This window comes from Leptodactylus fuscus, chromosome 6 (assembly GCF_031893055.1).
Source record: "Leptodactylus fuscus isolate aLepFus1 chromosome 6, aLepFus1.hap2, whole genome shotgun sequence".
Taxonomy (NCBI): Eukaryota; Metazoa; Chordata; class Amphibia; order Anura; family Leptodactylidae; genus Leptodactylus; species Leptodactylus fuscus.
This window is the reverse complement of record NC_134270.1, coordinates 151,350,034-151,376,678: the sequence shown is the minus strand read 5'-3', so window position 1 is coordinate 151,376,678 and position 26,645 is coordinate 151,350,034. Positions and strand designations below refer to the sequence as shown.

The 26,645-nt window shown below is 43.8% G+C and overlaps 1 protein-coding gene across 1 annotated transcript in view; it reads left to right on the top strand.

The window, feature by feature from the left end:
- LOC142208849 (arf-GAP with SH3 domain, ANK repeat and PH domain-containing protein 1-like) overlaps positions 1–26,645 on the top strand; it is a 158,956-nt gene that overhangs the window by 112,170 nt on the left and 20,141 nt on the right. The window contains exons 10-15 of the mRNA XM_075277613.1: positions 15,486–15,586; positions 18,398–18,467; positions 18,911–18,998; positions 20,342–20,390; positions 21,011–21,174; positions 23,083–23,216. Of these exons, the coding sequence (XP_075133714.1) occupies positions 15,486–15,586; positions 18,398–18,467; positions 18,911–18,998; positions 20,342–20,390; positions 21,011–21,174; positions 23,083–23,216 (606 nt within the window). The remainder of the gene's footprint in view (positions 1–15,485; positions 15,587–18,397; positions 18,468–18,910; positions 18,999–20,341; positions 20,391–21,010; positions 21,175–23,082; positions 23,217–26,645) is intronic.

Genomic DNA, 26,645 nt, shown 5'->3' with positions numbered 1-26,645 from the left:
CCCAATATACTCTTTGAATTCCCAGTCAGACAATGGCACTGTATACCAGTAGTAAAAATTGTGGGTGCACGTAACCCCAATATATTCTTTGAATTACCAGTCAGAAACTGGCACTATATGGCAGTAGCAAGAAATGAGGGTATTTATAACCCCAATATATTCTTTGAATTCCCAGTCAGACAATGGCACTGTATACCAGTAGTAAAAATTGTGGGTGCACGTAACCCCAATATATTCTTTGAATTACCAGTCAGAAACTGGCACTATATGGCAGTAGCAAGAAATGAGGGTATTTGTATTCCCAATATACTCTTTGAATTCCCAGTCAGACAATGGCACTGTATACCAGTAGTAAAAATTGTGGGTGCACGTAACCCCAATATATTCTTTGAATTACCAGTCAGAAACTGGCACTATATGGCAGTAGCAAGAAATGAGGGTATTTATAACCCCAATATATTCTTTGAATTCCCAGTCAGACAATGGCACTGTATACCAGTAGTAAAAATTGTGGGTGCACGTAACCCCAATATATTCTTTGAATTACCAGTCAGAAACTGGCACTATATGGCAGTAGCAAGAAATGAGGGTATTTGTATTCCCAATATACTCTTTGAATTCCCAGTCAGACAATGGCACTGTATACCAGTAGTAAAAATTGTGGGTGCACGTAACCCCAATATATTCTTTGAATTACCAGTCAGAAACTGGCACTATATGGCAGTAGCAAGAAATGAGGGTATTTATAACCCCAATATATTCTTTGAATTCCCAGTCAGACAATGGCACTGTATACCAGTAGTAAAAATTGTGGGTGCACGTAACCCCAATATATTCTTTGAATTACCAGTCAGAAACTGGCACTATATGGCAGTAGCAAGAAATGAGGGTATTTGTATTCCCAATATACTCTTTGAATTCCCAGTCAGACAATGGCACTGTATACCAGTAGTAAAAATTGTGGGTGCACATAACCCCAATATATTCTTTGAATTACCAGTCAGAAACTGGCACTATATGGCAGTAGCAAGAAATGAGGGTATTTGTATTCCCAATATACTCTTTGAATTCCCAGTCAGACAATGGCACTGTATACCAGTAGTAAAAATTGTGGGTGCACGTAACCACAATATATTCTTTGAATTACCAGTCAGAAACTGGCACTATATGGCAGTAGCAAGAAATGAGGGTATTTGTATTCCCAATATACTCTTTGAATTCCCAGTCAGACAATGGCACTGTATACCAGTAGTAAAAATTGTGGGTGCACGTAACCCCAATATATTCTTTGAATTACCAGTCAGAAACTGGCACTATATGGCAGTAGCAAGAAATGAGGGTATTTGTATTCCCAATATACTCTTTGAATTCCCAGTCAGACAATGGCACTGTATACCAGTAGTAAAAATTGTGGGTGCACGTAACCCCAATATATTCTTTGAATTACCAGTCAGAAACTGGCACTATATGGCAGTAGCAAGAAATGAGGGTATTTGTATTCCCAATATACTCTTTGAATTCCCAGTCAGACAATGGCACTGTATACCAGTAGTAAAAATTGTGGGTGCACGTAACCCCAATATATTCTTTGAATTCCCAGTCAGACACTGGCACTATATGGCAGTAGCAAGAAATGAGGGTATTTGTATTCCCAATATATTCTTTGAATTCCCAGTCAGACAATGGCACTGTATACCAGTAGTAAAAATTGTGGGTGCACGTAACCCCAATATATTCTTTGAATTACCAGTCAGACACTGGCACTATATGGCAGTAGCAAGAAATGAGGGTATTTGTATTCCCAATATATTCTTTGAATTCCCAGTCAGACAATGGCACTGTATACCAGTAGTAAAAATTGTGGGTGCACGTAACCCCAATATATTCTTTGAATTCCCAGTCAGACACTGGCACTATATGGCAGTAGCAAGAAATGAGGGTATTTGTATTCCCAATATATTCTTTGAATTCCCAGTCAGACAATGGCACTGTATACCAGTAGTAAAAATTGTGGGTGCACGTAACCCCAATATATTCTTTGAATTACCAGTCAGAAACTGGCACTATATGGCAGTAGCAAGAAATGAGGGTATTTATAACCCCAATATATTCTTTGAATTCCCAGTCAGACAATGGCACTGTATACCAGTAGTAAAAATTGTGGGTGCACGTAACCCCAATATATTATTTGAATTACCAGTCAGAAACTGGCACTATATGGCAGTAGCAAGAAATGAGGGTATTTATAACCCCAATATATTCTTTGAATTCCCAGTCAGACAATGGCACTGTATACCAGTAGTAAAAATTGTGGGTGCACGTAACCCCAATATATTCTTTGAATTACCAGTCAGACACTGGCACTATATGGCAGTAGCAAGAAATGAGGGTATTTGTATTCCCAATATATTCTTTGAATTCCCAGTCAGACAATGGCACTGTATACCAGTAGTAAAAATTGTGGGTGCACGTAACCCCAATATATTCTTTGAATTCCCAGTCAGACACTGGCACTATATGGCAGTAGCAAGAAATGAGGGTATTTGTATTCCCAATATATTCTTTGAATTCCCAGTCAGACAATGGCACTGTATACCAGTAGTAAAAATTGTGGGTGTATATAGCCCCAATTCTATTGCTAGGGGACTTGCAGGGTATTTCTGGGGTGAAGGTGGGGGGGCACACCGTTGGAACGGGTATCGGGGTATATATCGGGTATACGGGAATACACTGACAGTGTATTCCATTCAGGATCCTGGGAAAGCTGGGTTGCGGCGATTGAGCCCGTCAGTGCCACGTTACACTGACAAGCTTCTCCCTGGAATTTAGCTCTTACAAGAGCTGTTGGTTGTCTTCTCCTTCCTATCCTAGCCTGTCCCTGCCTACCCAGAATCTAAGCCCTAGCTAGCTGGACGGAAACCTCCGTCCTCGGTGAATTGCAAGCTCAGAATGACGCGAACCTGGGCGGCGCTGTTCTTTTAAATTAGAGGTCACATGTTTTCGGCAGCCAATGGGTTTTGCCTACTTTTTTCAACGTCACCGGTGTCGTAGTTCCTGTCCCACCTACCCTGCGCTGTTATTGGAGCAAAAAAGGCGCCAGGGAAGGTGGGAGGGGAATCGAGTAATGGCGCACTTTACCACGCGGTGTTCGATTCGATTCGAACATGCCGAACAGCCTAATATCCGATCGAACATGAGTTCGATAGAACACTGTTCGCTCATCTCTATTCTTGAGCAATTGGTGCTGTTAGTTAGCCCCCATCGTTCCTGAGCAGTCGGTGCTGTTAGTTAGCCCCCACCTTTTCTGAGCAATTGGTGCTGTTAGTTTCAACACCCAATATGCTAAATAGGCTCTCTACGGGCAGGTGGGGACGGGGGGGGTCCTAGACTATCTGCTCTCACCTGACAGTAGAGAGTCTAAAGTAACATATTGGGTGCTGAAACTAACAGCACCAATTTCTCAGACGCGGTGGGGCTAGAGAAAAAATTCCAACTGTGCCAGAATCAGTGGAGCAGAGACTATTGAAGGTGGCAAATATATGGTGAAGGGTCTCTGTAAGATACAGTTATCTTCATATTAGGTACTAATCGGTATGAGTAGAATACACATCACAAACATTTCTCTCTGCTTTTCAAATTTACCATCCACACGACTTTGTCAAGGACAGTCATGGAGATGAGTATAAGTACTCACGATGCATGTATAAAATGGTATTACATACAATTTACAAGGACATTGGTCCAAAATAGGAAATCTAAAGACCTACATGATAAAGTCCTGCCTAATATATCCATATTTATCAAGGACCGCACACACTGGTATACTGTGTCTGGTATAACTTATTACACTCAGGCACTGGAAAGAAGAAAGCTAATATACAGTCGGCCAAGGTGTTGCCCCTGTGTAGGCCACAGCTAGTAATTGACAGATAAGGGCAGGTTCACACCTGCGCCCGTGTCCGCTTTAGTCAATCCAGCTGGGTTTCCGTCTTCTACCCCAAGAAACTGCACAGGGGAATGTGTTTGAAAAATGACTGCCGGGTTTCCGTCCCCTGTCCAGTTTCTCAGGGCAGAAGACGGAAACCCGCCGGATTGCCTAAAGCGGACACGGACGCAGGTGTGAACCCGTCCTCAGTTGTTTAATTTGGAGAAAGAGAAGTTTGAAGTCTTATGCAAATGTGGTGATAGGTGCACTGGGGGCGGGTCTTCTGCTGTTGCCACTGGGACCCCTTTTCGTCTCTACCCTGTACAGTGAGAATTGATCCTTCCATTACTATGGCATCACTCATCCTACTTGAGCAGCAAGAGCAGTGCTCCAAGTCTGAAGGCCCACCTCCAGTGCACCAACTGAATCACTTGTAAAAGACTTCAAGTTAATTTTTCTCCAAATCTACAGAAGTGACATATATAACTGTAGTGTCTTGGTTATCACTTATCTTAAAGATCGGTCATCAATATGCAAAGCCGACTATGTTCTCCGTGAGTGAATAATGGATACTCAACAGACCCCCATTATAGTGAAGGGGCTCTCAGGTTCAGTCATCAGACAAGTTCACACAGGATGAAAATTTTTCCATTATGGGTATGACTGACAATCTTCAGCAAAATCCATATTACATCAATCCATATGGATTTTGCTGTGGATTGGGCTACATGTACTTTCCATTCTAAAAATTCTGCACCCTGTGGATAAGATTTTTAAAGGGATTCTACCATTTAAACCCTTTTTTTTTTTTGTTGACACATCGGAATAGCCGTCAGAAAGGCTATTTGTCTCCTACCTTTATAAGTCGTCTCCCGCCTGCCGTTTGGTGAAAAATCCGTTTTTTCTCGGTATGCCAATGAGTTCTCTTGCAGCACTGGGGGCGGGTCTCAGTGCTCAAACAGCTCTGGAGGCATCCCTAATGCTGCCAGAGAACTCTCCAGTGCTGCCTCCATCTTATTCAGGATCGTCCTTCTTCCGGTGGTGTCTTCTAACTTCTAGGCCTCGGGCCTAGGGCAAGCCAACTGCGCATGCCCACCGGCCACAAAAAAAATGGTTGCTTACACAGTATTGGAAGCGGCCATTTTCTCATGGCCGGCGGGAAGGCTCAGTCAGCTTGCCCTAGGCCCAGAAGACACCACCGGAAGAAGACGTGGTGAAGAGGACGATCATGAAGAAGATGGAGGCGGCGCTGGAGAGTTCTCTTGCAGTATTGGGGACGCCCCCAGTGCTGTTTGAGCACTGAGGCCCGCCCCCAGTGCTGCGAGAGAACTCATTTACATACCGGCAAAAAACAGGATTTTAACTAAATGGCGGGGCGGAGAAGACATCTAAAGGTAGGAGAAGAATAGCCTTTCTTAAGGCTATTCCATCGTGTCAATGAGAAAAAAGGTTTTTAATGGTAGAATCCCTTTAAAATCTGTAACCCACAAATAAAATCCACTATAATTCCATCCAGTGTAGACTTATCCGTAAAATGTCCACATAGTAAATATTCATATAAAATAATCTAAAAAAAATTAAAAAAATAGAAAAAAATATATGTATATAATCTAAAATTAAATTTACAGACACAATAAAACGTATATCTATAAGGGGAGAGAACTGCGGATTATACCGACCAATATTATTATCTATCTGGGCCTGCAAGGAGAACATAGGTTAGTCTGCTAGCGAGTAATGAAAAATGAAAGCTCTGACAGAACTATTACACGTCAATAGGATTTGTTAGGCTCCATTCCAAAACAGATCAAGCCCCATCCATCATCCCTAGAGTATTATGTGTGAACAGAGCCTTATTCGGGGTATACATGCAATCTGGACTACTGTTTATCTGAAACCGCTTGTTTTCTCTTGCAATATTCATCTTTGTGTCCCTTTTCTCTCCCTTTGCTTTCCAAAGCTCAGAAGAGTAAGTTAATCGATTTTTCTTTCATTTCTGTTCTCCGTGTTGCTTTATTCGTAAATATCAAAAAATGACATTTTGCAACAACAGCTTCTCGTATTTACAGAAAAAGTCAATATTTATCTCCCAGACAGAAAATTATCTGGATTACTGCATTTCATTGGCGTTTAGTCGGTGGGTTCTCTGCACATATTACATCAGCGGATATATTCTTCTACACTTTCCTTCTTTTTTTTAATCATTTTAATTAATAAAGTTTGTGTTTCCTTCAGAATCCGCTTAGCCGCCTTTATATTTTATAGGCTTTTTTGTAGAATTTATAGCCTGGTGCCGCATGTTAATTATGTCTCATAAAAGACTAGTTGGTATCCATAGACTGCTGTGGAATGACGCCTTATGTTTCCAGACCCGCAGCTTCTTAAGAAACCCGTGCTGCAAAAGGATGTGTTATATAAAGACAAAAGATCATGCTATGATGACACACATGTAGTAACTTTCATCGGTGAGACTTGTACATGTCAAGATGTCCCCAGTCACCCGACAGATGAGAAAAAAACTTATTTGTCAACTGATGATATCATCCATTAGACAAGCATAACATTTTTAATTGGTCGAAATTATCTTCATTTCCATACTAATACTGATAAAAGATCTTCCATCACCTGCAACTCTTACCTCCTCCTCGATAGCTGGCCCACCACTGATTCTGGCACAATTGGAATTTTTTCTCTAGCCCTTACGGTTCTTGAGCAATCAATGCTTTTAATTTCAGCAGCCAATATGCTAATTAGGTTCTCTACTGTCAGGTGGGCGGTCTTGGACTGCAGAAGATAGTCTGAGACCACCTACTTGAAGGTCGAGAGCATAACTATACTGAAATGAGGAGAAATGATTGCTTGGGAACAATAAGACCTAAGGTGAAGTGACATCTGTTGAAGGGCCTTTCACCACCTGCACCAATTCTAGTTCTTAGCGTCTGTGAATAGGCGCCGCTCCACCGATTCACACTTAGAATTTCCTCTATAGCCCCCACCATTCCTGAGCAAGAAACACAGTTGGTTTTAGAGTCTGATGTTCTATTTATGGTGTCAGGCAGGGGACGTAACTCAGAGCTCAAATCAGAGGCAGCCAATGTCAGAGCTCAGAGTCACACCACTTGTCTGCTCCTGCCTGACACTGCCCTCCTGACAGTACAGAGCCTGAAATGGCATATCATGGACCAAAACGAACAGCATTGATTGCCCAAGAATGGTTGGGGCTAGAGAAAAAATTCCAACAGTGTCAGAATCAGTGGAACAGTGACTATGAACAGATGCTAAGAAATGGAATAAGTGGAGGTGGTGTAAGGTCCTCTTTAACTAGCACCGATCAATGATGTAACATTGTTAGGCTACATGGACACATTCATTAGATATATAGATATTTTTAATGTCCATCTTTGATCTGTGTGTCACATATTTTTCATCCATTTCCCAGCCATTGATTGTTTTTCGTTCTCTTCTAACTATCCGTTAAACTTGGATGCTTTGATGGACGTTAAAAACCAGCCCATTGGCTTGTATTGGATTCAGACCTGTGATATGTCATGTACGTGAGGCTTTAGGAGCAGAAAATCTGCCTGTCTGAAAGGACTATTAGGCCACATTGACATGGTGGCCTCCGCCTCAGGTTCCGGACCAAAAAACCCCATCTGAATGTACAGTGCCTACAAGTAGTATTCAACCCCCTGCAGATTTAGCATGTTTGATAAGATGCAAATAAGTTAGAGTCTTCAAACTTCAAACAAGAGCAGGATTTATTAACAGATCATAAATCTTACAAACCAAAAAGTTATGTTGCTCAGTTAAATTTTAATAAATGTTAAACATAAAAGTGTGGGTCAATTATTAGAGATGAGCGAACAGTGTTCTATTGAACACATGTTCGATCGGATATCAGGGTGTTCGCCATGTTCGAATCGAATCGAACACCGCGTGGTAAAGTGCGCCAAAATTAGATTCCCCTCCCACCTTCCCTGGCGCCTTTTTTGCACCAATAACAGCGCAGGGGAGGTGGGACAGGAACTACGACACCGGGGGCATTGAAAAAAATTGGAAAAAGTCATTGGCTGCCGAAATCAGGTGACCTCCATTTTAGACGAATAGTGGATTTCAAATCCGGGTCATATGAGAATGTGAACTTTGTGACTATGAGACAGGGATAGCTGTACAGGCAGGGATAGCTAGGGATAACCTTTATTTAGGGGGGAATGTTATTAAAAATAACTTTTTGGGGCTCTATCGGGTGTGTAATTGTGATTTTTGTGAGATAAACTTTTTCCCATAGGGATGCATTGGCCAGCGCTGATTGGCCGAATTCCGTACTCTGGCCAATCAGTGCTGGCCAATGCATTCTATTAGCTTGATGAAGCAGTGTGTGCACAAGGGTTCAAGCGCACCCTCGGCTCTGATGTAGCAGAGCCGAGGCTGCACAAGGGTTCAAGCGCACCCTCGGCTCTGATGTAGGAGAGCCGAGGGTGCACTTGAACCCTTGTGCACCCTCAGCTCTGCTACATCAGAGCCGAGGGTGCGCTTGAACCCTTGTGCACACTCTGCTTCATCAAGCTAATAGAATGCATTGGCCAGCGCTGATTGGCCAATGTATTCTATTAGCCTGATGAAGTAGAGCTGAATGTGTGTGCTAAGCACACACATTCAGCTCTACTTCATCGGGCTAATAGAATGCATTGGCCAGCGCTGATTGGCCAGAGTACGGAACTCGACCAATCAGCGCTGGCTCTGCTGGAGGAGGCGGAGTCTAAGATCGCTCCACACCAGTCTCCATTCAGGTCCGACCTTAGACTCCGCCTCCTCCGGCAGAGCCAGCGCTGATTGGCCGAAGGCTGGCCAATGCATTCCTATGCGAATGCAGAGACTTAGCAGTGCTGAGTCAGTTTTGCTCAACTACACATCTGATGCACACTCGGCACTGCTACATCAGATGTAGCAATCTGATGTAGCAGAGCCGAGGGTGCACTAGAACCCCTGTGCAAACTCAGTTCACGCTAATAGAATGCATTGGCCAGCGCTGATTGGCCAATGCATTCTATTAGCCCGATGAAGTAGAGCTGAATGTGTGTGCTAAGCACACACATTCAGCACCGCTTCATCACGCCAATACAATGCATTAGCCAGTGCTGATTGGCCAGAGTACGGAATTCGGCCAATCAGCGCTGGCTCTGCTGGAGGAGGCGGAGTCTAAGATCGCTCCACACCAGTCTCCATTCAGGTCCGACCTTAGACTCCGCCTCCTCCAGCAGAGCCAGCGCTGATTGGCCGAATTCCGTACTCTGACCAATCAGCACTGGCTAATGCATTGTATTGGCGTGATGAAGCAGTGCTGAATGTGTGTGCTTAGCACACACATTCAGCTCTACTTCATCGGGCTAATAGAATGCATTGGCCAGCGCTGATTGGCCAGAGTACGGAATTCGGCCAATCAGCGCTGGCTCTGCCGGAGGAGGCGGAGTCTAAGGTCGGACCTGAATGGAGACTGGTGTGGAGCGATCTTAGACTCCGCCTCCTCCAGCAGAGCCAGCGCTGATTGGTCGAGTTCCGTACTCTGGCCAATCAGCACTGGCCAATGCATTTCTATGGGGAAAAGTTAGCTTGCGAAAATCGCAAACTGACAGGGATTTCCATGAAATAAAGTGACTTTTATGCCCCCAGACATGCTTCCCCTGCTGTCCCAGTGTCATTCCAGGGTGTTGGTATCATTTCCTGGGGTGTCATAGTGGACTTGGTGACCCTCCAGACACGAATTTGGGTTTCCCCCTTAACGAGTTTATGTTCCCCATAGACTATAATGGGGTTCAAAACCCATTCGAACACTCGAACAGTGAGCGGCTGTTCGAATCGAATTTCGAACCTCGAACATTTTAGTGTTCGCTCATCTCTATCAATTATTATTCAACCCCTAAGTTTAATATTTTGTGGAATAACCCTTGTTTGCAATTACAGCTAATAATCTTCTTTTATAAGACCTGATCAGGCCGGCACAGGTCTCTGGAGTTATCTTGGCCCACTCCTCCATGCAGATCTTCTCCAAGTTATCGAGGTTCTTTGGGTGTCTCATGTGGACTTTAATCTTGAGCTCCTTCCACAAGTTTTCAATTGGGTTAAGGTCAGGAGACTGACTAGGCCACTGCAACACCTTGATTTTTTCCCTCTTGAACCAGGCCTTGGTTTTCTTGGCTGTGTGCTTTGGGTCGTTGTCTTGTTGGAAGATGAAATGACGACCCATCTTAAGATCCTTGATGGAGGAGCGGAGGTTCTTGGCCAAAATCTCCAGGTAGGACGTGCTATCCATCTTCCCATGGATGCGGACCAGATGGTCAGGCCCCTTGGCTGAGAAGCAGCCCCACAGCATGATGCTGCCACCACCATGCTTGACTGTAGGGATGGTATTCTTGGGGTCCTATGCAGTGCCATCCAGTCTCCAAATGTCACGTGTGTGGTTGGCACCAAAGATCTCAATCTTGGTCTCATCAGACCAGAGAACCTTGAACCAGTCTGTCTCAGAGTCCTCCAAGTGATCATGAGCAAACTGTAGACGAGCCTTAACATGACGCTTTGAAAGTAAAGGTACCTTATGGGCTCGTCTGTAACGGAGACCATTGCGGTGGAGTATGTTACTTATGGTATTGACTGAAACCAATGTCCCCACTGCCATGAGATCTTCCCGGAGCTCCTTCCTTGTTGTCCTTGGGTTAGCCTTGACTCTTCGGACAAGCCTGGCCTCGGCACGGGAGGAAACTTTCAAAGGCTGTCCAGGCCGTGGAAGGCTAACAGTAGTTCCATAAGCCTTCCACTTCCGGATGATGCTCCCAACAGTGGAGACAGGTAGGCCCAACTCCTTGGAAAGGGTTTTGTACCCCTTGCCAGCCTTGTGACCCTCCACCATCTTGTCTCTGATGGCCTTGGAATGCTCCTTTGTCTTTCCCATGTTGACCATGTATGAGTGCTGTTCACAAGTTTGGGGAGGGTCTTAAATAGTCAGAAAAGGCTGGAAAAAGAGATAATTAATCCAAACATGTGAAGCTCATTGTTCTTTGTGCCTGAACTACTTCTTAATACTTTAGGGGAACCAAACAGAATTCTGGTGGTTTGAGGGGTTGAATGACCCTCTGAATACACTTTTCACAATTTTAAAAAAAATTAAAGAAAGAAATAACATTCTTTTTTGCTGCAGTGCATTTCACACTTCCAGGCTGATCTACAGTCCAAATGTCACAATGCCAAGTTAATTCCGAATGTGTAAACCTGCTAAATCTGCAGGGGGTTGAATACTACTTGTAGGCACTGTATGTAAGTGCTGGAAGCTGCTAGTAGACTGGCGGCGCAGGCAGTGCCACTCCTATTTAAGTAATAAGAGCGGTGCTGCAGTTCACTGGAACCAGTGCTATGCTGGCCATCAGTATGAAAATTCACTTTGGGCTGGATAAACCTTTTAATCTGGGTTTGCAATTTTTTTTACAGCACAAATGTTTTGTACAGGCTTGATAAATCTGTCCCATTTACTGTAATTTTCTAAATTGCAGCACAAGCTGTATAGTCCCAGCATCCCCTTTAAATATGATGAATATGAATACGCACTTTTAATAGGTAAAAGGCAATTACACTGACTCATTTTGACAAACACGTAAATGGTACAAATTATTTTCTCCAGTAATTAGAATAAGGATAGGAACCTTCATAAAAAAAACCAAAATGACTCTACAAGGGCTGCCTGAAAAGAGAGCATTAATGGGTCATTTAATATGCCATTAACCAGTCCTCTCACTAATAGTATTTGTATAGGAGGAGCCATTCTTCCGGGATGGTGTGACGAGAGACACCGTCTCTGACACATTAATTACCAATGTTATGTTCTGAGCGGATAACTTCTGTCAGCCATGGTGGCATGTACTGGGGGAGGAGGACTATCTCCCCTCCCCAGACACGGGTCATGTTTCGCTAAAGTTATCTCATACAGAAAGAGGATGTCACCAAATCTTGGCCTAGACCTTTGACTTTCCAACATTCCTCAAAATAAGAGATGGAATCTAGAATCTACTTGGATGCCTTGGGCAACTTCTTCACTTTTCCTCTGCGCCAGCTTTGATAAATCTACCCCGTTGTGTTTATCTAAAGGTCATAGTCTCGCAACAAAATTTGTCAGCTCCAAGGTTAGAAAGGAAACAATTACCGTATTTCTGTGGTTTCCAATTTTTTTGCTTATGGCTATTCACATTAAAGTGTAAGCAAACTTGTTCAGTTTTCCTAAAACTATAACGTGGGTGATGGGAATAAAAAAATAATCATGATATACACATACATAATAAATTATATTTTATTGTTATATATTTATATGTATGTGTTTATTTATATATTTATAATCTATACATACTGAGTATATGTATATACTGTGTTCTTACATATATATACAGTACAGACCAAAAGTTTGGACACGCCTTCTCATTCACAGAGTTTTCTGTATTTTCATGACTATGAAAATTGTAGATTCACACTGAAGGCATCAAAACTATGAATTATCACATGTGGAATTATAGACAACAAAGAAGTGTGAAACAACTGAAAATCTGTCTTATATTCTAGGTTTTTCAAAGTAGCCACCTTTTGCTTTGATTCCTGCTTTGCACACTCTTGATGAGCTTTAAGAGGTAGTCACCTGAAATGGTCTTCCAACAGTCTTGAAGGAGTTCCTAGTGACGCTTAGCACTTGTTGGCCCTTTTACCTTCACTCTGCGGTCCAGCTCACCCCAAACCATCTCAATTGGGTTCAGGTCTGGTGACTGTGGAGGCCAGGTCATCTGGCGTAGCACCCCATCACTCTCCGTCTTGGTCAGATAGCCCTTACACAGCCTGGAGGTGTTTGGGGTCATTGTCCTGTCGAAAACCCATTATATATTAAATATATGAAGAAGCAGGCACTTTTCTTTTATAACGTACATTACAAGCTTTCTTATTTTCACATGCATTATGGATTTGTAAGAAAAAATAAATGTTACTCTTTACATCAAGGTCATTGTTTTTCTATGATGAGAAAGATTTTCCCATGAGACTATTGCTCCCCTTGTAAGGATATCTAAATTAAGGCTCAAGTATTTGTCAGTATTATGACCATACATTCTCCAAGGTTGTGCAGGCCCTTACTATACCTATGTATGTCACAAGATATACTAGCCAAGTGGGCGGTAACACTGCATGACATAGAGCCCCACCCATTTGGCTAGAACAACGTAATACTTCATAAACACTAAAAGGGCTTATATCTTTGGAATGGCTGAACAGATTTAGACAAACAAAACACCAAAACGCTCAGGAGGATGGCACTGATCAGATGATGTATGATCTGATGATTGCCTAGTAAACCTCCAACAAAGTAACAAATGATTGTTGTCATTGTCTCTTTTACGCTAGCATCACAATTGTGTGCAATTGCCGCACTTCTCCCTATGTAAACACGGACCTAACAAAGCTGAGAGGGTTTTTAATGAACCATCGCGAGAATGATCATTCCTATAAACCAAGTGCCAAGGGAAAATAACAGTAAATGAGCGCCAATTGACTTCCTATATTATTGACCGCTTGTCATTACAGCCATTCATTTACCCATGTAAAAGAATCATAAGTGGATTTGGATAATAAAGTACAGTTTCTTGAGTGGCTGCAGCGTTCGGGGCCATGATCTGTCTGATATCTCCGATCACATTCTAGTATTGCTGCCATAAAACAATGGGATCATAATAAAATGCGCTGTCTTGCACGGTTACATTAGCAAATCATTTCACATCATCTTCTGTCATGGTGAAGCTCTGTATGTACGTACAGATACTTTAATCATTGTTCCCAGAGATACGGCTTGTTCAGAACTGTCATAAAGAAGTCCCTAATGAACGCTACAATCTGCCAGAAATTAATTGTTCCAAATAAAAAGGGATTTTTATGTAACGGCAGGAAAAGCGATCTGCGAAGCGAAAATATAATGGGGGAAATTCATCATTAGGGAGTGCTGGAGTCCGCATTGGCGTAATTTGCATCACATTTATTAAATGTCACGCAATCTGACACCTCCACCTTTTGCCATCCAACGACTGGAGGGAGATGGTGACAATTTTTATGATTTAGAAGAGTTGGGAGACTTTATCAAATGGTTTCCATTTAAAAAAAAAATTACGCAATATCATCTTTATCCATTGTTTTATGTTATTTCTGACACATTTGTGCCTGTCTAGTAGTGTTTCCAACTTCTCATAAAAATTGGGTGTGGCCTGCATGGCGCTGATAAATTAGTTACATTCACCAATTGCCCCTATTTGAAATGTCACATTTCTAAATGCAAAATCACTCCACCTTGACCCTGGTGGAAACCTCTTAGGGTAAGTTCACACGGGGTTTTTTGGATCGGAATCTGAGGCGGAGGCCACCTTAGGTTTCCGATCCAAAAAACGGGTAGCTGCGACTAAAAGCCGGTGCACTGCAGTGGCATCCAGCCATGCACTCTGCTCCGGATTAGGCCCAATGAATGGTCCTAGTGGGGAGGGTGTGTCTTCAGGCCGAAACTCGAGGCAACTCAGCCTGAAGAATGAGCACCTCGCTTTTTTTTTTCCAGGAGCCGGAAGAAACAGCTCCCGGAAAAAAGACCTCAGCGGCTCCCGTTAATTTCAATGGGAGACGTCTTTTTGGTCAGGGTTTAGAGGCAGATACGGCCTCAAAATCCTTAACAAAAATCTCCATGTGAACTTACCCTTACAACTAAGGCCCCACAGGGCGTCCTACAGAGAAAAAGCGGCAAAGTCATGAAGGATGTGACTATTTGATGAACTTGTAGTAATTTACACCATCAAATTGTATAAGGAAAATGTTTGTCTTAAAATCAAAATTAATTCACATCGCCATACAATTAAACAACAGAGAATAGACCTTCCCCTACCAAAACATTTCTGCCAGGAAGATCATAATATCACCAATGACATGAAAATTTTTATATTAAGAGGGAATTTTAAATCAAGAAAACAGCTACTGATTTATGAATACAAGTGCATGACCCTATTTAAGACTCTGGATAATGGAATGAATACATCACTGACCTAAGACAGCCATAAAGATAAAGAACCTGGGAACTGGGAATTGATTATTTGTTTTTATATGTATATAGTAATAAGCCTCTTCCCCCCTCCCTCCTGTAATCCTACCCCTATGTGTCCAGTTGTGCATAAATATGCAGCCTGCAGAAAGTGTTTTTAGATATATCTGAAGAAGAAGCCCAGAGTAAGCTTCGAAACGTTATATTCTGTCATCATTATGAGTTAGCCATTAAAAAAGATATCACCTACTGAAGACTTGCAAGTTTTTTTTTATTTTTTATATACCATCAAATTGGTATTAGATGTGCTAAGTTCAATGAAATTTAGAGGCCTTTGGTGAATTCCCCAATATTGTTTGGGTTTTTTTTGAAGATTTTTTTTTCTATATGTGTCATATATGTATACAACTACTTATATTATCTATACGTATACTTACTTATATATACATATCTGTATATTATTCCCTGCAGGATTCAATCAGTAAGCAGCTTGTCTACAGCATGCATCAGCTGCAAGGGAACATGCAGTACGGCACGGAGAAACACGGATACTTGTACAAGAAGAGTGATGGGTATGTCTATATTTTACATTTCCGCCCACTTTATAGATTAAACAAGTGGTATGACTTGGGGTTTGTGCAGACACGTATCTTGTGATCAGACTGCTTCCCTTTTCTGACTAGATACAGAGCAGAAGTGGTTTGTGCTTTATGATGTACGATACTGCTCAGGTCTGGTGTGGTTCATCAATGTTCTTGCTTGGTCCCCAGAACATGATAAATCAGGGTCGGGGCCACACGATGGCTCAGTGGTTAGCACTGCAGCCTTGCAGCGCTGGAGTCCGGCAAAAAACCATCTGCAAGGAGTTTGTATGGTCTCCCCATGTTTGCATGGATTTTCATCCCACGTTCCAAAAAAGACATACTGATAGGGGAAAATGTACATTGTGAGCTCTATGTGGGGCTCACAATCTACATTTAATAAAGAAAAAAACAAAAATCAGGGTCAGTAACATTGGTTGTCAGCTGCCAGGGTAGTAGTGAGTTCTGCTTTCGGCAATTTAGTTTAGCCTCTTCCTGAGTCTTATTCAACAGGGCAGATTTACTATTGAAAATACCCCAAAGTTCAAGTACAAGGGGCTTAAGATGCAACACTGTGTGCTAAAATGTTGGTATTTTTTTTTTTCATACTGTAAAAAGGTTGTAGAAACTTAGGCTCCATTCACATGGCCTAGTGTGTAGGCTGAGGGGGACATTTGGACTTGGGTGACATTTGAGTGTCATCCATACGTCTTCCATCCCCTATATTCTTAAATGGTGGGTTCTGTTCCGATGTCACAGAGCATGGTACCATCAGAAGGCCTTCACCCTGCCCGCTCCATTGGGTGCATGAGGCCTTAGTCTGCACTAGGCAGTCTCAAAATGCACCAGATGTATCATCCAACACCAGTCGCTTTGTGCCATCTGACTATTATACCGTATTAGTAAATCTGCCCCATTGTGACAGTCAGCATAAATTCATGGGTTGCGTCATAGTACATTGACAAGATGGCTGGTCTTCAGTGGTCAGTCATGTACTAACAGCAGATGCTGCTGGCCTGCATTTTGGTTTTGCATTACCATTGTATTGTATTTCAAAGGACAGAATGTGGTCAACTATCAACTGTGGCTGCTGATAGACTCCTGATCCCTAGATCTATGAATGTACTTAGTACAGATAATAGGAGGATTTGTTATGGCTAGCAATCTGTACCCCAGTCTTAATGAAGTCCCTGACTGGTGCGGGATGCGTCTGAGCTAAAGGTCTGCCATCTTACAGGGATTGTCCAGGGTGAACAAAAAAAACATACTCAGCTATCCCCTGGACTCAGATGTATCCCAGCGCGGTCCTGCAGCTCCCATGCTTTCTTTCAGCAGATGTCTGACGTCACATGACCGCTAAGGGAAATCAGCAACCTAAGTTAAGGGACACGAGACGTCACAGTGCGGCAGAAACTTCCATACATAGAAGTTTTCTTCTGTAGAAAATTAGGTCTCCACCAACTGCACCCATTGTTGTCAGACGTGGCGAACAGGGCTCAGAAGGAAAGATGTGGCACATCTTTGTGCCAAAAATGTTCTGCATTTTCATCCCTCTAAACCAGAAAACACATTCACTATCATGTACACCACGTTTCTAGCATATATATCTATAGCATAGATTTCAGCCAACAGAAATCCTGGAGGATGCGCCCAATTCATGATGAGGCGTGCGCCTTGTCATAGAGTCAGCACACTCTACACTGGCACAGGGGACACCAAAACTGGAATATAATATGCTGGTCTTGAGGTTTCCACCCCCCTCAAATGTTTCACAGGGGGAGGACTGACCCACTAGAGATAATAGTTTCCTATCACTTATGGCCTATAAATAAACCATTATTTTTCCATCCATGATGACAAACCAGAAGTTCACGTTGAAGGGTTTGTCCAAACTGAAAAAGACATAGTTGCTTTAAACAAGCAACAGCGCCACATCTGTCGGCGTGTCATGTCTGGTATTGCAGCTCAGCTCAGCTGGAGTGAATAGGGATGAGTTGCCATACCACACCCAACCTGTGGGCAGGACTGACGGTGTCTTGGAAAGAAACAGCCATGTTTATGTAAACCTGGAAACCCTAACGTGGCCTTTGCTACTTGCTAACAATTAACTGACTTAGTGCGAAACACGGCTATTAAGAGTGTCAAGTGTTAATGAGAGTGAGAATTAGGCGGAAGGATTAGTCGTGTGATATACAAGTGTTTTCACCAGTCTAGTGTGAATAACAAGCAATATGTAAAATCACATCTCCTTCCTTATTAGGGAGAGGGTCAGGCAGCAAGGCATTATGGGATTCCTGGTTAGAAGATATAGTTGTGGCTGATGATCTAGAGAGTGTCAGACAAGTCAGATTATGCTTACTTCACATCATTGTCGGGTGCCCGTTCTTCTGACCAGTTGGAAGACCAGAAGAATTGACAAACAGACCACAAACATTTGCCCGAGGATCCATATTGACTAGAATGGGGTGCATTCGATGTCCTTTCTTTTTAACTGAAACAGTCGGACGTAAAAGTTGGGCAAGCAGAACTGACTTTAGACAGATCTGCTCCAGGCGAACGCTCAGTGCAGATGTCAACCAACTCCTATAAGGGCCCCTTCACACGGCGTACGCGCTCGGCTCATTCCGAGCCGTACAGCCGAGTGCTTACGCCGTGTGAAGGGTCCCTAAAAGTCTCACTTTCCAACAATGGAAGTTGGATCTAATATTGAGGGCCAGTGGGATATCCCGGGTTTCTCTGTTTGCCTGTGTGAATTACTGTTTAGTCTGAGTGTTTCATCATCTCACTATCTTTTATTTTTAGGCTCAGGAAGGTTTGGCAGAAGAGGAAGTGCTCAGTCAAGAACTGCTACTTGACCATTGCACATGGAACGGTATGAATGTACATGAGTATATCTGAAAACAGGATCTAGTGTATGACACGCTCAGAAGATACATCACAAATTCTATGTAGTATCTGGTTGATACAAGAGTTTTTAGAAGGATCAGTGTTTAGTGGCCCCAAGGGGCTGCTCTTATTGTTCTCAGACAGACGGATATTATACCATTTTTACTGGAAAGAGTATAAATACCTCTATTACTGTATACCGGGGGCAGTGGTAGACCCTTGGTGGACGATTCAGCACTGGTGCAGGGGAAGAAGGTGAATATAAAGAACCCTGGGCACAAGACCTGGCACACATTCCCATTGGTAGACACACCACTGATGAATACTTTATAAGATGGAGGCCTACATTGATCACATAGAAATAATCAATAAGATTGAAGAAAGAACGAAACCACATGGTTATATAATCATTTTCTGTGTTGTTTGCAGCCTAACCGGCAACCAGCCAAACTGAATCTGTTGACTTGCCAAGTGAAGCCTAATATGGAAGACAAGAAATGCTTTGATCTGATATCACGTATGTTCTCTTCTGTTTATTTGCTGTCTTTCATTCCCCACAATTACTCAGGACCACTCAACATGGATAGTCAATAAGTGCATACAGCTTATCAAATCTGTAGAGGTTAAGAAGAGCTTCCAATATAGATTTACATGTGGACAGTGTATGAATAAAAATATTTCACAGTATTATATTTTTCATACCTCCAAACCATCCCAGATTCAGTGAGATAGTTTCAGATTTATGGGCCTGTCCCGTGTAGCAGGAGGTATGTCCTGTATTCAACCATATCTGCTTCTGTCTGCTCCCTGCTTCAGGCCCTATCTTTTCTGATAGCAGAGGGGAGCATTATTTTGTGAGGGCCACAAGGACGGGGATATTATATGGTGGGGAGTACAAAGAGGGAGACATTATATTGTGGACGGGGAAAGTGATAAGAGCCTTATAGCCTTATACTGTAGGGCCCAATGAAGGGGACCTTATATTATGGAGGCCATAATGAAGAGACCATTATAATGTGGAGGCCACAGTGACAGGAACATTATACTGTTGGGCCATAATGAGGGGGACATTATACTTTGGGGGACATGATGAGAAGGGCATTATAATGTGGGAGCCACAGTGAGGGGGAAATTATAAGGTGTGGGAAACAAAGTGACATGGCTGGGAATGTGCAGGGCCAAAGGGGACATGGGTTTGTTTTTAACTTTGCCTATTACATTGAAAGGTGCTGAGATCAGCCACTACGCTGCTTGCTGAATCTCATTGTTCGCTTCCCTTCTCCTTACATATGAGACTTCATAGATTTTTAGTTCAGCAAAACTACTTCTGACTCCCAAAATTCGCACTTTGGTACAAGATGTGGGCAAGTCCCAATGCAAACATGATATAATATGATGCTATCCATTACAAATGTACCAGCATCCATTGGCTTTGATGTACGGTCTGACTGCTGATAAGAGCCGGATACTTTAGTTTTCCTATATAACTAGTAGTGGACTTATAGATCTTGGTATTTGCTTCTTTTACACAGTTGGCACCAGAAATTGCAGCCAAATAAGTCATCGCCTTTATATTATATTCTAAGAAACTGATGTTAAAACCGTCACTTTGTGACATTTCAGACTTATCAGTTTCTGAGAAGACTGAAGGTGACAACCAACATGGTGACACTTCCTTTTGTCACTTTAGCAAAAATAACAACCAAAAATTTTACAGTATTGCCGCTACTTGTTAAGAGCTTTCAAACTCTGAGTGACACACAAAGTGCGATGCTGTGGGGAATCTCTAAGCAACATTTATTAACAGGCCATTGTAATAGTCTAAATAATGTATAAAGTGTGCAATGTTCTTCATTCCAGATAATCGCACATACCATTTCTTGGCTGAGGATGATCAGGACTGTGTGGCGTAAGTAAACAAAAAAGAACATTTCTTATCTACTAGATTTTGTTTGCAGGCCCAATCCTCTCTTAGGGAACCTTCACACAATGTAACACAGCGCTCATTCTGATCGTAAAAACGATCGTAAAAAGGAGCTCCCATTGACTTGAATGGGAGCCGGCATACGTGCGCTCCCCATTGAATTCAATGGGAGGCTTTTTTCCCTATGCTTTCAATCTATTACGCGCATATGCCATTCAAGTCAATGGGAGCTGCTGTTAACGCGCTCATTCTGAACGTGTTTTTACGATCAGAATGAGCGCAGCGTTACATCGTGTGAAGGCTCCCTTATGTTGGAAACATGGGACACCTAGGTAGAAAGAGGTGAGGATAGGTAATCTAATTTTGGTAAAGTGGACTACCCATCCTTGGTTTGTCTAGTTTACAAAACCCATCTTTATATAGGAAAATCTGAGTGAACCTAAGGCACTGTGTAGCGTCCCGCAGCAAAACAAAGTGCTATGGAAAAACCGCAGCAGTAACACATTGCAGTTTGTCCCACAACACTTTGCACAGAAAGTTTGCAGAGGTCCTGGTCTCATGCTGGTTCATGGAAAGTTCTGCCTATAATATATCTTATTTTTCAGATGGATCTCTGTACTAACCAACAGCAAGCAGGAAGCTCTGAACATGGCCTTCCATGAAGTTCGTCCCAGTGAGGAGAACAGTATAGAAGACCTCACCAAAGCTATCATTGAGGACATTAGACGAATGCCTGGCAATAGTGTGTGCTGTGATTGTGGAGCGCCAGGTAAGGTACCATATAGAGTAATACACCGTAAGATGTAGTATTGGTTAAAAGGGTTGTCCAAGATTGGACAAAATTAGGGCAAAGTTGGACAATGGAATAAGGTGGTAACATAAGATGGTCTTGATGGTAAAGGTCGCAATGTTAAAGGATAACTTGAAATCCCTACACTAGTCTAAACACCCTTCACCCTCCTACTTTTTAAATAACGTAATTTATCAAAAATGGATAGTTACCCATATCCCTGGGGTGGTCATGTCACCACCCCATGGATATTTTCTGAGTATCCAGTGATGATCCATTTCTGCAAATGGATCGTCACTACTACTCTCACCCCGGCCCACCCACTCCCTTATACTTACCCTCCACACTTCTTCGAGACGGCTCCTCCCTCTGTAATGATTCTGCAGGGTGCATGATCTTTTCCAAGCAGTGAGCGTGCACTGCTGCCGGTAATTCACCTCTACTGCACATCTACATATGCGCGGTAGAGGTGGATCATCGCTGGCGAAGAAGGCCTGGCACAGACTGAATCAGTACAGGAGGAAGAGGAGGGGCTGTCTCACAGGAAGAAGCGTGGAAAGTAAGTATATATTATGGGTCGGGGGTTGAGCTGAGTAGGTAGGGAAGGGCGGGATAGCTAGAGAGACAGGGAGGGGGTGTATGGGAAGTGGGATATGGAGAGAGGGATTAGTGAGGAAGTTACATAGGAAGTAGAAGCTGCGATTTTCAAAACCGAAACAGTTTTGGAAATCACAGCGTATCCACGCTGCAATTTTTTCCACAAAGTGGGCATGGGATTCTCATGAATCTCATCCACTTTGCAAGTACTGTAAAATGCAGTGATTTTTCCTGAGGTGTTTCCGGCCCATGGGTGGTAACATAAGATGGTCTTGATGGTAAAGGTCACAACATTAGATTGGCAACTTCAGGTAGTCTAGATGGCAAAGTTCACAATGTTATCATGGCAATATTAGATAATAAAGGTGGTCACAATGTTATTGTGGCATGGTAAAGGCCACATTGTTGAAGTGGTGACATCAGATGGTAAGGGACATTGGGATGGCATCTTCAGATATTCTTGACATTACAAATATTGGCTGTGTAAAGACACAAAGCCCTGTTTATCTACATCTTAAATTGGACCCAATTCGTTCAAGTCCCAAGCTTGACTGCGTCTTATAGAATTTTCTTTGACGGCTTTGAAGACTTTGCTATCTAATTAGTCAGTTCCCTTTTCATTAAGACATTTCTTTGTTGTCAGATTTGACATGAAACACCTGCATGGCAGCAGCTAAGCAACCAATGCTTCTTATGTACAAGCAGCTGCTAGGGACTCTCTCAGTATTAAATGTGCCGTGAGATCTGGCACTTCACTGCTTGTATCCTAAAAAATGTCTGAAACCTGCAATACATATAGTAAATGGTTGTTACGTGGTAAGTGGTCATGTCAATAGTGTATTTAATGTGGAGGGAACACCTGCAGCTCCTATGTGGTAATATCAGGAGTATATAGGGAGCTCCTATGTGGTAATATCAGGAGTATATAGGATCTCCTGCAGCTCCTATGTGGTAATATCAGGAGTATATAGGGAATCCTGCAGCTCCTATGTGGTAATATCAGGAGTATATAGGGAACTCCTGCAGCTCCTATGTGGCTAGATATTGTCCTAAGCCCTTTCCTAAAGGCAGAAATGATCCCACAAATCTGGCGTAGATACAAGTGCGGTGGCCTGGCTGAGGATACACCTGCATATGAGGAGATCAATACAGGGATATAGGGACTGATGTTGAAAACTCTGGTCTTCATTTATAGTAATAACGTAATAACACTGGTCTTCATTTATAGTAATAACTCTGGTCTTCTTTACGTTTCATATAAAATACTTGGTCTTTGTATTTATTTATCAGATCCAACATGGCTGTCTATAAATCTTGGGATCCTCACTTGTATCGAATGCTCTGGGGTTCATCGAGAACTTGGCGTCCACCACTCCCGTATCCAGTCCCTCGCCCTTGACAAACTTGGAACCTCAGAGCTCTTGGTAAGAGAAACATTTTTCCACATTTTTTTTTTTTTTGTAGATACCCAATGAGAAAACTATCTTGATCAGTCAGTTAAAAATGTCTCCATCTTTTATTATAAGTTATTTATTTTTCTTACTTATATAGCACCATCATATTCCGCAGCGCTTTACAGACATTGATAGTCATTGTCCCATATAGGGATCACAATCTACATTCCCTGTCGTCCCTACCAGCGGCACAATGTGGGGTATTTCGTGCCCCTGTGTGCTGGTAGGACAGGCGGAGTTTTAATTAGCCATGTATTAATTTCACATGGCTCGTTCCCTTTAAGAGGGCACAGATGCCTCCCCCCCGTGTGTTTTTTTCTGTCCTGTGTAAAGGATCGGACAGGTGGAGAGGACTCTGTGTCCTCCTAAAGAGAAAGAAGGAAGAAGTTGTAAGTTGCAGGTTCTCACCTGTTCAAATCATCTTCAGTGAAGCACTCTGGCCTGCTGGACTTCTGTGTCAGTCCTGCAGGGAGAAGAGGGGTAAGTTTAAAGGCTCCTTTATCTCTTCATATATCCCTGCCTCCCTCCCACAATGTTTGCCTCATGTATCCCCGGCAGTCCCATCTTGTTTGGGCTTTGTGGAGCCGCGCACTGCTGGCGTGTACGCGCGGCTCCAGGAAGGGGAACTTCCGTTTTTGCAGAACCTTCTCTGTCTAGGAGGTTCCTGGCCGGACGCTCATAGAGGTGACACCGGCACTTCCGGTTTCGGCATCCGCTGCTCCGGGGCCACGCAGACAGCGGTGCAGTGCGGCTATAGAGGCAAGGTATGTGCCAAGGGTCTGTTGGCTAGGGAGGGAGCAACTCATAAGGCCTGAGAGTGCTCTCAGGAGGGCAAGGAACAGAGCTCACATATTTTTTTGTTAAGCCACGCCCCTTTCTGGATACAGGGCTGTAAACAGGGGCATGGCTGCTTCCCTCATTGCCTGCTAGTTTAATCCACTAGCTGGTTCCGTGTTGTGGCTCGTGTTACTGCTTCAACTACACTTGTTCTAGTGCAAACTCGACTGAAGTTTGGTAAGTTGTCTGACTGAAGCTGGGTGAGTCTCCTTATATGGTTCCTTGAATGTACTCCTTTATGTTCCGTATCCTATGCTTAGGTATCACTGAAAGCTAGTTTCTTTGTCATGTCTTCGTCTTCCACCCCTCCGGGGATCAAGTGAGACGGATGAAGTCTTCAAAAGGAGACATCTGGCTTGTATTGAATGTGACGTTCTACTACCTGATAGTAGGTGCGGTCTTTTTCGTCTGCTAATTCTCCCAATGGTGGGAGTATCCTGAATGTCATTTTTTGCCTCTAGGCTATGACTGGTCATGCTGCCAGCAATGCAGGGGACCTCTGCGGGAGGAACCCGTTACCAGTGATATGGTAGCATAGGTCAAGGAGTACATGGTGAGTACGTTAGCCGCTAAAAGGGGTAGGGTCCCCACTGGCTTCTAAGTATCCTTGTTTTTGCAGGATGATTCCTTAAAGGATATCCGTACATCACTGGCTCAGCTCACCAAGAAACAGTGCATGAGAGGCGTTCTGTTTCGCTGCCCTCCCTGGAGTGCCTCCAGGTGGAGGATGAGTCCATATCATCGGACGACCAGTCCTCCTGTTCCAGCAGACCCATTTTTTCATCGTGAGAAGACTAACAAGCTGCTGAAGGCCATCTGGTCGTGGGACCAGATTGGCGAGGGGGAAGCCTCTGCGTCCACCTCTGAAAAGCGGAGGGTTTTTCAAGTGGACGCCTCCATGGCCAGTTTAATGGAACAAGAGTGGAAGCAGCCGGAGGAAGCTTATGTCACCACCAGGGCTTTCAAAGCAGTATATCCAATTGATTCCTCCCAGCTGGATCGCTGGGGTCCTCCGCCCAAGGTGGATTTGGCCATCTCAAAGCTCTCCCGTCGCACTGTCGTGCCTATCGATGATGGGTCAAACCTCCAAGATTTGCTCGATAGGAGAGTGGATTCAACACTCAAGAAGGCGTATTCGTCTGCTTCAGCCCAGATGGCAGTGGGCATCGCCTCCACAGAAGTAGCTGATAAGCTTCAAGCCCGGTTGGACCGTCTGGAGCGGGACATCGACTCCGGGGCCAACAGGGATGTCATCCTGGCGTCCATGGGGGAATTCCGTCTCGCTACGGATTTCCTGAGAGAGTGAGCAAGACAGAAGGTGAAACTGGCTTCCAAGACCATGGCTCTGAATACCGCTGCCAGGAGGCCCTTGTGGCTCAATCCTTGGCGGGCTGATGTCACCTCCAAATTTTCTTTATGCTCCCTCCCCTTTCAACCAGGGAAGATTTTCGGCCAGGGGCTGGACGACCTGATGGAGGGGCTGGCTGAAGGTAAAGGCAGGTCGCTACCACAAGCGACCAGAAGAAGAAGGCTTTCCCCTTCTAGGGGTCGAGAGTCTACATCCCAATACAGGCCTCAGCAAGGTAACCAGAGACGCTCCAGATACCGCCCAAAGGGGCGGGGCAAGGGGTCCCCAAGGAAGACCCTAAGAAGAAGGGGTTTTGAGGAGGCTTCGCTCTCTGTGTCCAGCTCTCCCGTAGGAGGGCGCCTTTCCAAATTTTTCCGTGGCGTGGCATCTTCACATTTTGGATCCATGGGTCCTTCAGTTCGTTCAGCGGGGGTACGCAATAGAGTTCTCACACCCTCCTGTGGACCGGTTCATCACTACGCGGGTTTTACCAGCTCTACAACAGGTCTGCCTGGAGGCTTCCGTGGCAGAATATTTTGCAAAGGGGGACCTGGAAAGGGTCCCTCCCTCAGAAGTGGGATAAGGAGTTTATTCACCCGTATTCCTGGTTCCAAAGTCCACAGGAGGGTGGCGGATGATTATAGATCTTCGGTTCCTCAACCTTTTCATAAAGGGAAAGCCATTCAGGATGAAGTCCATAGACTCAGTAACCAACTTTCTATTGCGCGACGAGGTCATGGTCACCCTGGACCTGAAGGATGCCTACTTACATAGCCCCACCTTCCCGCCACACAAGAAGTATCTACGCATAGCCATTCTTATGGCTGGTCACAGAGAGCACCTACAGTTCACTGCTCTGCCATTCGGCATATCGTCAGCCCCGTACATATTCACCAAGATGGTCGCACCAGTTACCGCCACCCTCAGACTGCAAGGCCTCTTCGTGGTTCCCTACCTCGACGACTGGCTTATAAAAGCTCAGTCTACTTCAATTCTCCATCACCACCTCCAGATAGCCATCTCCTTCCTCCAGGAGTTGGGTTGGCTGATCAATTGGGAGAAGTCAGAAATAGTGCCATCCACCCGGAAGAAATTCCTAGGGTTTATTCTGGATTCCCAGAGCATGCAGATTTTCCTATCCCGTCCAAGGCGAGCGAAAATAGAAGCTTCAGTGCAGGGCCTTTTTCCGGACCCGGCAGGTCACCATCCGCAAC